Below are 15,905 nucleotides of genomic sequence, written 5' to 3'. Positions count from 1 at the left end.
GTGACTGTATGACTGGGAGGGAAATCTACACACACATGCAGTCAAAGAACGTCACACAGTTGTTTCCGTGTTGTTTGCCAGGTCTGATTTTAAAAGTGCCTTCGTTTGTTGGTTCTCCACAACATCCTCCTTTTTCCTGGGAACAAAAACACACACGTTCCATTAACAGTAAATAGAAAAAACCTGCATTAATTCATACAGCTGCATCAGAGTTAAAATATGAACTAAGTGAAATGTTAAGATTTGGTTATATTCAGGTAACATTGAACTCTTGTAACATTGAAAAAACAATTTAACTGACATTTAATTCCTTTGCAATTTTAAAATAGGCATCAATTTTTTTTAATAAATGACAACTATAATAAATGTTTTGCCAGTGGTGAAAAGAAATTTCATACATTTACACAAACATACAACAATTATGAGAACTATTACACTTTGCACAATACATTGATTTTAATATTTTATTATTGCTGCTCATTAAGAATAGTGTAACGGCGTAATACATGCAAAGAATCTGACACTCTCAAAGGAGCCATTCTGCATTACAGTATTTCTACTTTTGATATGCCTTGTACGTGTCTGAGATCAGAGTACTGAGGAGGGATGAGAACAAACACTGTGTGATGAGTTGGGACAAAGTGTATCTCACCTGTTTGGAAACTCGATATCGTCAATGGTGTCAGGGAGAGGAATTCCTTTGGTTTCAGGCAGCAACAACACCAAACCTCCAGCGATGAACGCAACCACTCCTGTATGAAAAACAACGTGATTTAAAACAGAACTGGAGTATTTATTGAAAGAAGAGCACAGAACAGCATGGATGCTCTCCTCCTGACTGCTTTCAGTTTCACTTTCAGTCTCCGTCATGTGGTTCATTGATCTGATTGGTTGAAGTTAGCCTGAAATAGACTGTGATGGATGGTTATTTTCTATTTTCCAAACAGCTTCCAAAGATGACTTACCAGGTGGTTCTGTGTAACAACCATTTGGTGAGTCAGTTTAGTACATTCCTGGTGATTACTATTGAAAATTCCCTAAAATCAAAAAGTATTTCCATTAAAGGAACAGCGACCCAACAATGGCAGCATCACAGGGAAATACAAATGTAGTCAGTGTAAATTTAAATGTAAGTCTTCTTCTAGTGAAAAGGATTATTAGCTGACGTTTTATGATTGATTTTAAATTAATAATTTTGTCGAGTATTTCAATAAGCTGTAGGAATTTTATCTCAGGTCAGAAGGCAAAGCTCCGGCCCTCACCTATGGTCACAAACTTTGGATAGCGACTGAAAGAAAGAAGTCACAGATACAAGCAACCAAAATCAATTTCCTCCATTGGGTGGCTGGGCTCAGCCTTAGAGATGCTCCAGGAGTGGAGCCATGGACCAGTCTCAGTGTCTGATCAAGAGGTTTTCTAACCCACGTTTAACTAGAAGGAGACCCCAGAGGAGACCAAGACCATGCCAGAGATTATATACCATGCAATTCAGAATCACTCAGGGTTCCCCAGCAGGAGCTGGAAAAGCTGCTGGGTGACATGTGATCTGCCTCGTTTAGCCTACAGTTACTGGAAAAGGGGCAGAAAATGGATGTTTGTACTTTCATCTTGGTCTTTTCCTCCATGTGATACTTGAACACAGCATGAGCCTTGTGACATCATAATGTGGTTTCTGGTGCTGGTGTACTGCGGCTGTAACACCATCACAACCATCATCAATAACCTACCAAAGATGATGAGTGGCAGCTCCAGCCAGATGGCAGCCAGTCTGTACAGCAGGAACGGAGCCACGATGCCTCCAACATCGCACAGAGTCGAACAAACGGACACTCCCAGGTTCCTGCATGCAGTAAACCGTTAACCTTTAAACTCTGCAGTGTATTTTCTGTGTATTAAAGTAGAGCTGATCAGTCTGACCTCACCTGACAAATGTTGGGTAGAGCTCCGTGTTAACGAACACCACCATCTCAAAGGTCATGGTGATCCCCAACCTACCAATGCAGGCCACCACCGTCTTAAACCAGAACATACCTGAGGCACAGTCCCAGAAGTGCACTTACTAGGAAGTTTAGATGAAGATATTCCTCAGAACTTCTGGGCAGAAGCATAACATTTATCTGATTTATATGATACATTTGGTCTAACGAATTATGGCGCCTAACAATAGATCTAAATATGGGTCGTAATAACCTGCTTGCACAGACGGTCTATATGGCTGTTTTTCTGGTGAGGGTGGGCTAGTCTTCAACACTAAGTGACAGTGACTCAAGTGACATCACTTGAGTCAGATGTCATTTTTTTAAAAAACTGACTCCAGTGATAAAGTGAAACCTATAAAAACCTATGTGACACAGTAAGAATAAGAAGTTCTCACTGTCGGGAATGAAGGCAGTGATCAAGCAGGAAGCTCCAGCCACGATGTTGGCGGAGGCAAAAGGAAGGCGTCGGCCGATGCGGTCAATTGTGAAGAGGATGAGGAAGGCAGCGGGGAACTCCACCAGGCCAGAGATGAGGAAGTCAATGTAGACGTTTCCTCCTGTTATTCCGACCCGCATGATGAGTCCCTGATATACCACAGCACTGGTGAACCTGCAGAAAAGGAAACAAGAAGATCGAACATCTCCTACATTTAGGGGCTCGTTTGGCCTACAAATCCGTGATCTCACCAGTTGAACATGAGGATGCAAGTGTATTTCCTCATATTTGGAGTTCTGATAAGGTCCAGCAAAGAGGCAGAAGGAGAATCACCCTCATCATCAGTCAGTGTCTGAAACGAGTAATCATGATACAGCTGTGACATCAAGTTATGATCTTAGTTGTTTTAATTTCAAGATACAAAGCACACGGCTGAATCGATTTACCTTCAAGTTCTGGGAGAGTTTCTTCTTGTTTTCCTTCGCCATAGCTTCAGTGATCTCCATAGCTTTGGAAGTATTCCTCTGAGAGATGAGCCACCTCGGAGACTCCGGGATGAACCTGCGGCACAAACAATTCTACAGTCATAAACATCTCAGCAACCGTTCACCAACACACCTACTCGTAATGGACGGTCTGAACTTCATCTCCTTCTTAGTCTAATGTGTTAGATGCAAAATAGCGTCAACAAACCCATTAACGTTTGCCCATATTATCATCAACAAGCAGAGCATCAGGGGTTAACAGCAGAGAGATGACAGGAAGTGAGTTTGGAGAGAATTCAGAGAGATATGCAACAAAAGTCCCAGGCTTCAGAGACACAGGTCTGACCAGGAAATTTGTACGATAATGAGCAGCAATCCATATTAATGCCAACAATAACCACAAATTCTTTTCTCTAACATGTATATCTTTGTCAATGAGTGGGATGACAAAGAACAGAATCTCCCAAATGATTACTGACTGTAAAACCAGAGATGTTGGTCTCACAAATGTGTTTGTTCACTGTAATATATTTGAAGAAAAGCAATGACTTGATTTTTGTTATAGCAAAATCCTTAAAACCCAAACTAAAGCCAAAAAGGGAACTTCTTAAACAGATACAAAACGGAGAACAAGAATCTCAAGTTTCTCACCAGTAGTAGGACAGGAAGAGGACGTAGGGAGCAGTGATGACGACCTGCATCCAGCGCCAGTCAGTGATGAAGTAGGCCACCAGAGGCAGGATGAGGTTGCCGACACTGAAGAACATCTGGAACAATATGCCCACCGTCCGTCTGTAATCCACTCCAACGATCTCTGTGACTGATGGAGAGACAGGAAGCAGAGCATATTTCAACAAAAAGACAGAGAGTCATCACTAAAATCAGTGAGAGGACAGAGATCTCGGAAAAAGGGCATAAACTGGTGTAGGACTAGCAAGAATTCCACCAACACGAGTCAAACAGTAACGTACAGTAACATTGAAGTCACGTTTTCAAGTCAAATCCTTCATCAGCTTTTTTCTGTTAATCTTTTTTAAATTCTACACGTGTCGAGACTCAAGTTTGGTTAATGTGTTGCTAAAGTTCAGCGCTAACAGGTGTCACTTAGACTGTTTGTTTAGAGTATTTGATTCTGTATTTGCCAGTGGTGGGTGAAGTATTCAGCTTTCATTGCGTAAGTGAAACTTTGTAAGTGTTAGCATCAAAATATATTTAAATTAATGATAATTGAATTGAAATTAAAAGTGGCTCATCACTCAAAATGGCTCATGTAAGAAAATCTGTATTATATTAGTGTATTATAATTAATGATGCATTCATGTGTAGGAATTCCTAATATTGCAGTTGGCAAAGGTGGAGAAGAATATAGTACCATTAAATGAAAACCATTAGTACCATTAAATGGAAATACTCAAGTAAAGTACTTCAAAATTGTAAAGTACTTGAGTAAATGTACTTATTTACATTTCACCACTGGTTATAGCTAAGCCATTGGTTGAACTGCAATGATTGCAGCATGTTCAAACTGTTCATGTCATTTAGATACAGTAGATGTAGAAAATAAATCACAGCAAACATGGAAAATCATCATTACGCAGCACATATGAAGTCATCCAGCCTCCTTTGACTGCGAAGCCAAAGAGGCACCTGACCACCAGGATGGAGATGTAGTTTGGAGCCACAGCCAGCACAGCGCCTGTGATCACGTTCAGTATGTTGGACATCAGGAAACTGATCCTCCTGCCAAACCTGCAGCAAGAAAGACAAGATCCCTTAGTCATCAGTCAGTACAGAAGGTCACTAATCACATTCTAATACAGGTGCTGCCTCTTCACTACAAGCCGGAAGCAATGGGGTTTATGCATAACCATGCAAGAGAAGTAACCAATCATCTCATCTGTTTACAGTAAAGTAACTCTACTTATGAGACACATGTCGGGTTGTCTGAATGCAGTCTCTGATAATAAGGTGTACCTCTTAACTTGTTGACCAACCTGACAGTCAGTTGCTTACAGTGTGAACTCGTGGGTACACAGCACACACAGTCAAACTTGAAGCTGATTTCAGTGTAATTGTGGCCAATATGAAAGACTAAGTGGTAACAGAATTGTTTGAATTCCTCACCTGTCAGCAAAGTAACCAAAAGCAAAGCTGCCAACGAGGAAGCCCACATTGAGGATGGACTGGTACATATCCACCAACCATGCATCTGCACAGACCAGGTTAAACTGAGACCAAAAAGAACCACAGTTACAGGTCTGCACCCAGGACGCCTTCCTGTCTCGAACATATTCAGTTATTAACTGTGATTTAACCACAGAGGAATAATCACAAATGCATTAGATTGTCTCACCTCTGTAACAAAGCTCTTCCTGCCTTCATAGTCATACTCCCAGCCATCCTTGCAGACAAAAAATATATCAACATATCAGAGACTGAATATTGATGGACTAAAATTTGCTTGTCAGAACAAGTCAGACTTAAAAATGACCTAATGCTCCTGTGACTCATTTAGAACAAAAATAAACCTTCATTCTGTAAACCAAAGAGGTTCCCTGTTGATTTATGGCCTGTATGCACCTGAGAATCTGTGCACACCACTGCCGAAGAGTGCTGCACGTCTCACATGGCCAACAAGTACGTCTGAGCATACGTTCAGAGTCAAAGGAGAAGACATTGCTTTTAAAGAATTGAAAAGAAAAACAAGCACATGCAGAAGACATTCAACAGGCACTTAATTACTTTTACTTTGAATCTAAAATGATCCCATGAAGGTTTGCTAAAGGAATAGTTTGACATTTTGAGAGATTGTAAACATAGAGAAACAGCGAGCCTGGTTCTGTCCTGTTGTCATGAGGTGGTTACACACTGAAATATTTGAGTGTTCAATGATTTTCTGCCAACTGCTCAGAGGCAATAAATACTCCGGAACATAACCTATCGTAGAAAGGCTAATTTTTTCTTTTCACTAAGCTAAGGTAAGCTAGGCTAAGCTAACCGACTGCTGGCTGTGGCTTTATATTTACAGTTCAGACATGTATCAACAGTATTTGATTTGTTCATTTTTAATGGGGAGATGACCCTTAACCTAATCCCTAGAGTAAGAACTAGACCTGTAGTCCAGTCTGTATTTATCAAGTATTTGGTCTGAATGATGATCACTGAATGATCATAGAAATGTTATAGGAATATTAAAGGAATACTACAGGCAGAGTGTGTCTCTATGATCCTCTCTATAATCCGTGACTTCATGTTGCTTCTTGTAACCATTAAGGTGACTCTACTGAGTAGACTAGAACTGAGTATTTATCGTATGTAGGTTATCGAATATCATGGATCCAATATGAAACTGACAGAAGGGACTGAGAGGAAAAAGGCTGGAAACAATTAGAAATCTGCTGCTTCAGCTCCACAGACAGCGACATGGATTCATCAATATACAGAATCATCAGACTATTGATACATCAGAGTCATGGTCCGATCATAGATTCTTAACTGACACAAACACAAGCCAATCAATGAGTCAGGCAGACTAGACTAACATATTCAAACTAAGCAACCCCTCTGCTCCTGCACTCTCTGCTACCAGATGATCGCCCCCCCTCAAATCACCTGCTGGGTAAATAGTAAATGGGCTGTGTTTACAGCACAAGTCTGCATTCACACAACTGTGGGGCGGACGTTAATAACGCTCATTACGAGCATTAACACAATCACACACCAGCGTTCAGTGTGTTGCCCGAGGATGCTGCAACATGTAGGCTGCCGAGGCCAGGGACCGGACCACCGACCTTATGATTGGTGGATGACCGTGCTACATCCTGGGCCTCCTGGTATCGATCTTCCCATCAAACTCTTAAGTACTTCCCTTTAACTGCTTCTAATCCTTTAATTAAATCAGAAGGCTGTGATCACGCTCATCATTATGGGTGAAAGTACTATAAATTTCAACACATTGATGTATTTAGTCTCTGAAATCTCATCATTCTCCTAGAAAATAAAAATTAGGATCAAATCATCTGAACACCTGAAAACTTTCAATGAATTCTGCTGCAGAATCAAATAATGCAAGAGCATCTTTTTGGATCAGAGACCTCACCTTGCATGTGGTAACTGGAACCTTGGTCAGGTTCAGTTCCTGTGTGTCACAGGTGAGCGTCGTGGCATTCCAGTCCACCTCGTACTGCTCGCAGCTGCTGTGCTGCAGCACCCCGGAGCTGTTGACCAGCGGCACCATCAGCCTGCGACTGTCCGCCAGACTCCAGCCGCACGCCTGCCTCCTCTCCACCACCGCAGAGTCCCTACACCAGTGATCGGGGGTGAAACCCTGGAAGACGATGCCGACGTACACACCTGAAAAAGGCATTGACAACAGACAGAGTATGGCGAAGATCCGCTTCTGACAGCGGCCGAAAGTCCCAGCCTCTTCCAGGAGGTCATCAAAGGTCGCCATCACTACTGTGATCAAAGCTCTGGGTGTTTAAGGTATCAAAGCAAGTCAAATTTTGTACTGCTGAACACAGCACAGATTAGTGTGAGATGGCAGTTGTCTGTTGTAGAGCTTCTGACAGACTTCACTCCTCACTCACCAGGTCGATGTGGAGCTAAAGTCCATGAAGCCTGTTACAAACCATGAAATCTGCTGTGGAGGTAAAAACATGTTACTGTTTAATGGAGTTAAACAGAGTGGCAGAGGAATTATGCAATCATTGAAAGGACCCCAACTGAGCACAAGCCAAGACAAATTCAGTTAGTATGCTCAAAGTGTGCTACCACGCTTACACAACACAAATTTATGCGCATCTCTATGTCAGAGGACACCAATGCTTATCTTTCGAGTTTTAAAGAAGGCGAGCAGCGCTGGCATTCAGTGTGAAGCACACTCTTACAGCTCCTGTGAGCTGCATTTGAAAACCTGTGCATTGTGCGACTCCTATTGGCAGGATAACAAAAGACACTGTGGTAAACAGCAGTGCACTGTAGAATTAAAGCAAGCAGAGGTCATCTGAGGAGGTTCATGATTCTGAGTGAGGATTTGGTCTTTTCTTGTCTTCCATACCCTCTCCATCACTGTCTTCTTCCTTTTCCCTTGATTTTCCCAACATGGTTATGAAGAATATTTAAATTTTAACCTGCTTTGGGTAAACAGGACATCATTTTTGGTGGAAGCAACAGTAATATATTTACACTATATATAATTAAATATATAATTAACTCTATATATATATATATATATATATATATATATATATATATTTGTTTTTACAGCTTGTGTCGGAGTCCGCCATTCCTGTGCTGGATTCAAGCTGCCTTTCACAACACAGGGAATGACGTTTTGTGTTTTTGTTTGATGTCTCATGGTTCAGCATCTCTATTTACTCTTCGCTCTCCTACAGCTGTATCAGATGTTTCCAGTTAGATGCTAATGCTAACCCCACTTGTTGGATTTTACTGTAGCTTTTGACGTGCAAGCTCAAACATTATAGCTGTTCTCATTCAGCTCCTGCTAGGATGAAAAGTTCCCCTTTTGGCAGCTTTTCTGACAGCAGGAAACATTTGCGGTGCTCCACCAGGCAGTTGCTTGGGTCCACTTTTATTATCAGTGTTTATAACTGATTTAGCATATGTTAAACATATAGATGTAGATATTGTTCAGGGAAATTGTGTATCTACATAATGAGTGTATTATGTGTTTAATTTAATCACATTACTATTATTACTTGTATAACCTGTGTGTTAATTTTAATCATAGTAAACATGAAGCATTAATGATCAAAAAGTATATTCATGCACATGAACATAAGAGCAGTGGAAGATAATATTGACCTGTGTGCACCAGTGTGCACCAGTGTGTGTGTGTGGATTTACAGGGTCAGAGGGTCTCTGTATAAGGCACGTGTACCTCACCTGTGTACAGATGAGGTGCACAGGTGAGGTACAGGTTGGCAGGAGTTTCACTTACATGATGGCATCTACACGTGGATAAAAGTTTAGTGCCATATAATCCTTTAATTCATAACCAATCGAATGACTTTTCTGTGTTAATTATGGACCAATCAGGAGGAGCGTAGTTGAAACAGAATGTCATTTGGAACAATACAGAATGCTTCTTTTGTCAAAAGCTGATTTCTGTCATGTGGATAATTCAAGTCAGTGATGGTCATCTGGTAATCTGATTATATCCAGGAACAAATATTATGATGAACTGTTTTTTAATGGAACTTTTTCTGCTCTCTACCAACATGAGACAAACCAAAAGATTTCAAAATGTCCTGAAAACAGAAACAGGTATGAAGCTCACAAACCTTGTTCTGGTTATTGCTGTTTTGGAACCTTTTTGATGCTTTTTGTTGCCTCTGTTGTTTCATTTGTATAAATTATAATAATTTCACTGCTTTGTTTGGCCTTTTCTTGTTTCAGTGATACTGTGTGATTTGTTGTTCCACTGTGTGAAAGCTAATGAGGCTACAAATAAAGAATAAGAAAAACAATAAGAACCTACGGCTGCTGCTGCTTCACATTAAAGGCGTCTAATTGGTGAAACATAGGGAGGCTTTTATTGTGAAGCAGTCACAGGAAATGCAGTGCATGTGTCACCGATCGCTAACCGCCATCGTTCATCAGAAATGTCCCTGATAACCAAGAAGACTGTCATCCTTTGACAGCAGGTCGATTTTAAACACTGCAAGGAGAAATGCAACAAGAAGATACAATGAGCTGCAGGTGACAGCTGCACACCTGTCACTCCTCAGCCAGGTAACCAGCTTCCTGTTCTGGAAAACTACTCAGCAGGACACCAGATCGAGGTTGCTAACGTATGTGAGTTTGTCTGATTGCAGTTGCACCAGCTGCTCCTCCTGACAAAGTCGCTGCTGGACGACTGTAGTATTCAACCAAACCTGCTGTTACCATAGAGACCACGGACGTCAACATATTAACCATAACTGAAATCCTGTTAATGAAAGCACTTGGAGTGAAAGTTGTGTTAAAGAAAACTTGATAATAATTTATTCTCTAATAATTCTAACAATAAAATAACTCTTTCAAGTGACTGAATGAAAACACACATTTCTATTTCAACATCACTGAGGCTCAACAAAGACACACAACAGGTTGATCTAAACACTAAATCCATGGTGGGCGCTAAGAGTCCAGACACACAGAACACTTTGATACAGCCGGCGCAAAAATCAGTGGAGGCATCTGATAAGTCCACGAGCAACACTGTTAAACAACATCAATAAATACTGAGGGAGTCACAGAGGGAGATTAAACCGTCGCTGGATCCTTGTTGGTCGATACGTTGTTGTTGGGCAGCAGGTTGGTCAGCTGCTGGTTCTTCAGAGCAACTTTCTCCTTCATTCTGGAAACACACAAAAAATGATATGATGTACATTAGAAAAGTTTGTTAGCTCCAGATTCTCAGGTGTGAGGATACATGACAGTAAACTGAATTTTCATCAATAATGAACATAAACCTTAATCCTCGAAGCCCTGATCTGAGAAAGATATTCCAGCATCATCAACATAATATGAGAGAAACTGCATCCAGAATATGTGTGTATATACAAATGTACACACACTAGACACACAGTCAGAGTGTGGGTTGGTCCAATAAAGAGCCCGATTGTTTCTGTTCTGGACACGTGGACTCAGTGGACTCACCGTTCTGGGAACTCAATGTCATCGATGGTGTCAGGCAGCGGCACACCTCTGGTCTCAGGAAGCAGCAGAACCAAACCACCAGCCAGGAAAGCCAGGCACCCTGCATGACACAGTCCGAGAGAATGTCAAGAACAGTCCGACAGAACGTCAAGAACAGTCTGACAGGACGTCAAGAACACAGTCTGAGAGAACGTCAAGAACGCTCTGACAAGACGTCAAGAACACAGTCCGAGACAATGTCAAGAACAGTCCGACAAGATGTCAAGAACACAGTCCGAGAAAACGTCAAGAACAGTCTGACAGGACGTCAAGAACACAGTCCAAGAGAACGTCAAGAACAGTCTGACAGAACTTCAAGAACACAGTCCGAGAGAACGTCAAGAACAGTCTGACAAGACGTCAAGAACACAGTCCGAGACAATGTCAAGAACAGTCCGACAAGATGTCAAGAACACAGTCCGAGAGAACGTCAAGAACAGTCTGACAGAATGTCAACCACAGTCTTACAGAACGTTAAGAACATATTGGCTTTTTTAAAATCTTCATAAAATCCAGTATCAGTTGGACTAGAATCAGAACTACAGTAAAATGTATAACTTCAAACAAATCCAACATAATTTATCAGCACTTTAAAATGTCCCACTTACTCTATAAAACTTATGAGATAGGTCAGTAACATTATGTACTAACTGCCCACATTTAGAGAACATCCTCACATACTGTAGCTGCTGTTGTCTTTATGACACACTATGGCTTCCTAAGTTGTTCTGCGGCAGATGTTCTCGCTCCATTGGAACATAAACCCACCGAAGATGATGAGTGGCAGCTCGAGCCAGATGACAGCGAGTCTGTAGAGCAGGAAGGGAGCTACAATGCCTCCAACATCACACAGAGTGGAACAAACCGACACTCCCAGATTCCTGCAGACACAGAACAACCATTTACTTTCTACAAGTGGTTTCTGTCTCCAGATCTGATGCTGTAAGTGACAGCATGCACGTTTGCTCACACAATATATTTATTTTTTTATAAACACTCTGTCAGGCAGCTCTTCTAACACCAAGGAAATGCATTTTCATTTTTTATTGATTTGTTGAACAAGCTGAGAGTCTTGTTAAGTGTCGAATTGTAGCTTTCATGTTCTAGTGTAGCAAAAGTTCAAAGTTTGGCCTGAAGGTGTCACCAGTGGACGTCTCAGACTCGGTCTGTAGGCTCAGCTCAGCTCTGAGAGGCTTGTGTAAACTTTCTTCAGTTCAAGATGTACTCAGTTGTACTTTACTGTACTTTTCTCTGAAATAAATGCCAACATTAGCATGCTGATTTTAGCATGCTAACATTAGCCTACAAAAATACTAAATACTACAATCTGAGCAAGCTAAAATAGCCCGTTAATGTTGGATGCAAAAACATCTGAATATTAACATACCAATATCTAGCATGTAACATTAGCACTTTAGGATGTATGAATTTAGCATTGCTATCTTTTAGCATGACTTTTGCATGATAACATGATGACATATTAACAGATTGTATATCTGTTAAAATGTATGTATGTATGTTGCATGCTAACATTTAGCGGGGTATTACAAAATTTTTGCTATTCTAGCCTTTTTTGGCAGCACAAGTATCTGGGGCTAAAAACTGGACTGTTAGCATGAGCAGCAGTCGCTACCCTGCCTGAACAGCGAGTAAATCAGAATTAAAATGGGAATAAATGGTATATTTGTCAGTGTGCATTAATCGGAGCAGGACGGAGTGGATGGTGGAGGATCACAGACCACATTTATTGTGAGCGTGGTTCCCAGTCAGCTGGTCGTGGTTGTCAAATGAGCCATTTTTAGATCATTTTTTGGAACTTTACTCCAAAACAACATTCGTCTGTTCAGCAATCGTAGAAACAAGAGCTAGATGCCATTTTCACACTGCAGGTGCATCCCTGCCAAGAGTGTGTACAGTTTTTACCTGACAAACGTCGGGTAGAGCTCCGTGTTAACGAACACCACCATCTCAAAGGCCATGGTGATGCCCAGTCGGCCGATGCAGGCCACCACCGTCTTAAACCAGAACATACCTGCGAGGACAGAGCGAAATGTTGTGGAGAACCAAGAAACTATAATCTGATTATAATCTGAGCGGCTCGTCTCCACCTCATATCCGCTGAGACTTACTGTCAGGAATGAAGGCAGTGATGAAGCAGGAGGCTCCAGCTACGATGTTGGCGGAGGCGAAAGGAATACGTCTGCCGATGCGTTCAATGGTGAAGAGGATGAGGAAGGCAGCGGGGAACTCCACCAGGCCAGAGATGAGGAAATCGATGTAGACGTTTCCTCCCAGAATGCCGAGCCTCATGATCAGACCCTGGTAGACGACAGCGCTGGTGAACCTGGAGAGACAGACGGAGAACGGTACAGTTGTTACGGTTCTGCATTTCAAAAACAATCCAACCTATAAACGACCTACAGAAAGAACATACTCACCAGTTGTAGCTGAGAATGAACGAGTGTTTTCTCATTTTTGGAGTCCTGATCAGGTCCATGAAGGAGGCAGTGCTGGTGTCTGCGTTATCATCCGCCAGAGTCTGCAGGACCAAACACACACTTTGAGTTCTCCACACAGGGGAACTGAAGCGTCACAGCAGCTGAAGTGCACATACAGATGCAGAAAAACTAAACTAAAAACTACAGATGAAGAGCATCTTCCAAGATACCAAAACAGGTGAAGCAGATTAACAGCGTGAAACACAGTCACTGGATTTAAAGCAGCAATAACAAAGTGTGTGTCTGATCCTGAATCCTTTATGTCACAGTAACAGATAAAACTGCTGAGCCGGACGCTGTCTGATCTGCTGTCTGATCTCAGTGTGTGTTTGCTGACCAGCAGCTACCTCGATGTTCTTGGACAGACTCATCTTGTTCTCTTTGGCCATGGCCTCGGTGATCTCCACAGCTTTGGACTTTTTGTTCTGTGAGAGGAGCCATCTTGGAGATTCTGGGATAAACCTGCAAACACAAAACAGTCATGAAGCAATGACAAAAAAGGAAGCTTAAAGTACGATATTACCTCAGTAATACCTCAAAAAGGACAGTAATTGAGTAAATGCTCTTAGTTACTTTTTACGAAGTCAGGTGATGTTGTCGCATAAAAGCACAACCAGCAGTTTCTCACCAGTAGTAGGACAGGAAGAGGATGTAGGGGACGGTGATGACGACCTGCAGCCAGCGCCAGTCGGTGATGAAGTAGGCGAGCAGAGGGAGGAAGAGGATGCCGACACTGAAGAACATCTGATAAACGACTCCCACAGTGCGTCTGAACTCCACCCCCACAATCTCTGTGACTGAGACAAGAAGGTTTGACGGATCAAACGATGCTCGGGACGTGACAGAACAAAGAAGAGGAGCGTTTCTTCATCCCAGCTGTGAGGTTAAAGGTCGTTCTTACTCAGTACGTATCCAGCCACCCAGCCTCCCTTCACCCCGAACCCGTACAACGTCCTGAAAACCAGCAGGGATGCGTAGTTTGGAGCTACAGCCACCAGGATCCCTGCGATCCCGTTCAACAGGTTGGACATCAGGAAGCTCATTTTCCTGCCGAACCTGAAGACAGAAAAACAAACAAGACGCCGTCAGAGTTCTGGGATCTGCTCGTCCAAACTGAGACTCCTTAAAGTTAAAATTAAACCTGGAAGTTCATTCAGTGCATTTGAGTGAATCTGTACCCCCATCACGCCAGACCAACCGGTCGAGCACAGGCTTACCTGTCAGCCAGGTAGCCGATGGCGATGCTGCCAACCAGGAAGCCCACGTTGAGGGTGGCCTGGTACATGTCCACCAACCATCCATCTGAGCACACCAGGTGGAACTGGGACACAAACAAACCAGTCAGAGCGTTAATTTCTGTCCTGAAACAAACAAAACTTTATCAGAGTGGGACAGTTGTTCCTTTACGAGGACCACCTGTTCACCCTATGGGGACCCCAGACTGGATCCATCTTTAGTAAATACTTCTAATGGGAATCAGCACTGTCTGCCTTCCGTCTGTCTATAAAATATAATATATTATCTATATATTTATATATGACATATAAATATGTCATATAAAGGATATTTTGACACTTCTTCTGTTGCTGCACTTTTTTTTAATCTTTATCTACGACTTCCAAACATGTTCCCTCAGACTCGTCCACATCGGCAGCGGATTGAAAGCTGCTGCACATGAAGCGTGGCAGCAGGTTTGTGCTCCTGCATGTCTTTTTGTGAAGCAGTATCTTCCTACTCCCTTTCACTCATGTAAACTATGTTGCTTAGGAGATGTGACTGTTTTGTGTTTTTTTTTTCTTTTTAATGTGCACTTATTTCCTTATGATTCTTTATGATTATTATTATTTATATAGGTACTGTGTATGTATAGGTATGTATGTATGCATGTACACATGTGTGCTTTTATTTTTATTTTTTGTACATTGTTGTTTACGTGATCGAAATAAAGTTATACTACTACTACTACTACTACTACTACTACTACTACTACTACAGTATCAGAAAGAAGAAGAATCGCGTAGCCCAGGAAAACCAAGGATTGCAACGGGAGTGATGATCTGGCTGATGCAGATGCATCTGTTTGGCTGGGAGTCAAGGGAAGTGTCTTAAATCTCATCTGGATTTGCAACATATAGTGGTTTTAACTGGTGAATTATCTCTTTGCATGGCCTCTGTAGACCTCTTTTGTACAGCATTGTAATGTGTGTGGATTTTCAGTTGTATCTAACATTAATTATAGCCTGGTCTCACTCATGTTCTTCCAAGCTGCATCATTATATTTGTATTGTTGACTTTCTGAATGCTTCAGGTTGGGTTTCACTGTGTGTACTGTACCTCAGTAACAAAGGACTCTCTTCCCTCGTAGTCGTACTCCCAGCCGTCTTTGCAGGTTGTCGTGGGAGTTTTGCTGAGGTTCAGTTCCTGTGTGTCACAGGTGAGCGTGGTGGCGTTCCAGTCCACCTCGTACTGCTCGCAGCTGCTGTGCTGCAGCACCCCGGAGCTGTTGACCAGCGGCACCGTCAGCCTGCGACTGTCCGCCAGACTCCAGCCGCACGCCTGCCTCCTCTCCACCACCGCAGAGTCCCGACACCAGTGATCGGGGGTGAAACCCTGGAAGACGATGCCGACGTACACGCCGGCCCAGGGCATGGACACCAAACACAGCAGGGCGAAGATCCGCTTCTGACAGCGGCCGAACTTCCCAGCTTCTTCTAAGATGTCGTCAAACGTGGTCATGGTTGCAGAGGTGTTGATTTTTGCTCTACGTTAACAGTCTGTGTGCTGAGCCTCCTGCTGCAGAGTG

At 42.4% G+C, this 15,905-nt stretch overlaps 2 protein-coding genes across 2 annotated transcripts; both read right to left on the bottom strand.

The window, feature by feature from the left end:
* Positions 1-18: 18 nt before the first annotated feature.
* LOC121622241 (solute carrier family 22 member 2-like) lies at positions 19-7,353 on the bottom strand. The gene is made up of 12 exons (XM_041959153.1): positions 7,000-7,353; positions 5,254-5,301; positions 5,025-5,128; positions 4,495-4,649; positions 3,552-3,720; positions 2,862-2,976; positions 2,667-2,767; positions 2,375-2,589; positions 1,923-2,031; positions 1,728-1,840; positions 653-752; positions 19-136 (listed from the first exon to the last, which is right to left on the bottom strand). Exons 1-12 carry the CDS (start codon positions 7,351-7,353, stop codon positions 52-54), a joined length of 1,668 nt encoding a protein of 555 aa, XP_041815087.1. The 3' UTR covers positions 19-51.
* Positions 7,354-9,995: 2,642 nt separating this feature from the next.
* On the bottom strand, positions 9,996-15,838 carry LOC121622205 (solute carrier family 22 member 2-like). Its single transcript, XM_041959101.1, has 11 exons — positions 15,437-15,838; positions 14,320-14,423; positions 14,004-14,158; positions 13,731-13,899; positions 13,450-13,564; positions 13,043-13,143; positions 12,734-12,948; positions 12,528-12,636; positions 11,373-11,485; positions 10,566-10,665; positions 9,996-10,263 (listed from the first exon to the last, which is right to left on the bottom strand). Exons 1-11 carry the CDS (start codon positions 15,836-15,838, stop codon positions 10,170-10,172), a joined length of 1,677 nt encoding a protein of 558 aa, XP_041815035.1. The 3' UTR covers positions 9,996-10,169.
* Positions 15,839-15,905: the final 67 nt, after the last annotated feature.

This window comes from Chelmon rostratus, chromosome 18, assembly GCF_017976325.1.
Source record: "Chelmon rostratus isolate fCheRos1 chromosome 18, fCheRos1.pri, whole genome shotgun sequence".
In the NCBI taxonomy this organism is placed as follows: domain Eukaryota; kingdom Metazoa; phylum Chordata; class Actinopteri; order Chaetodontiformes; family Chaetodontidae; genus Chelmon; species Chelmon rostratus.
This window is presented reverse-complemented; position numbering and strand designations above follow the sequence as displayed.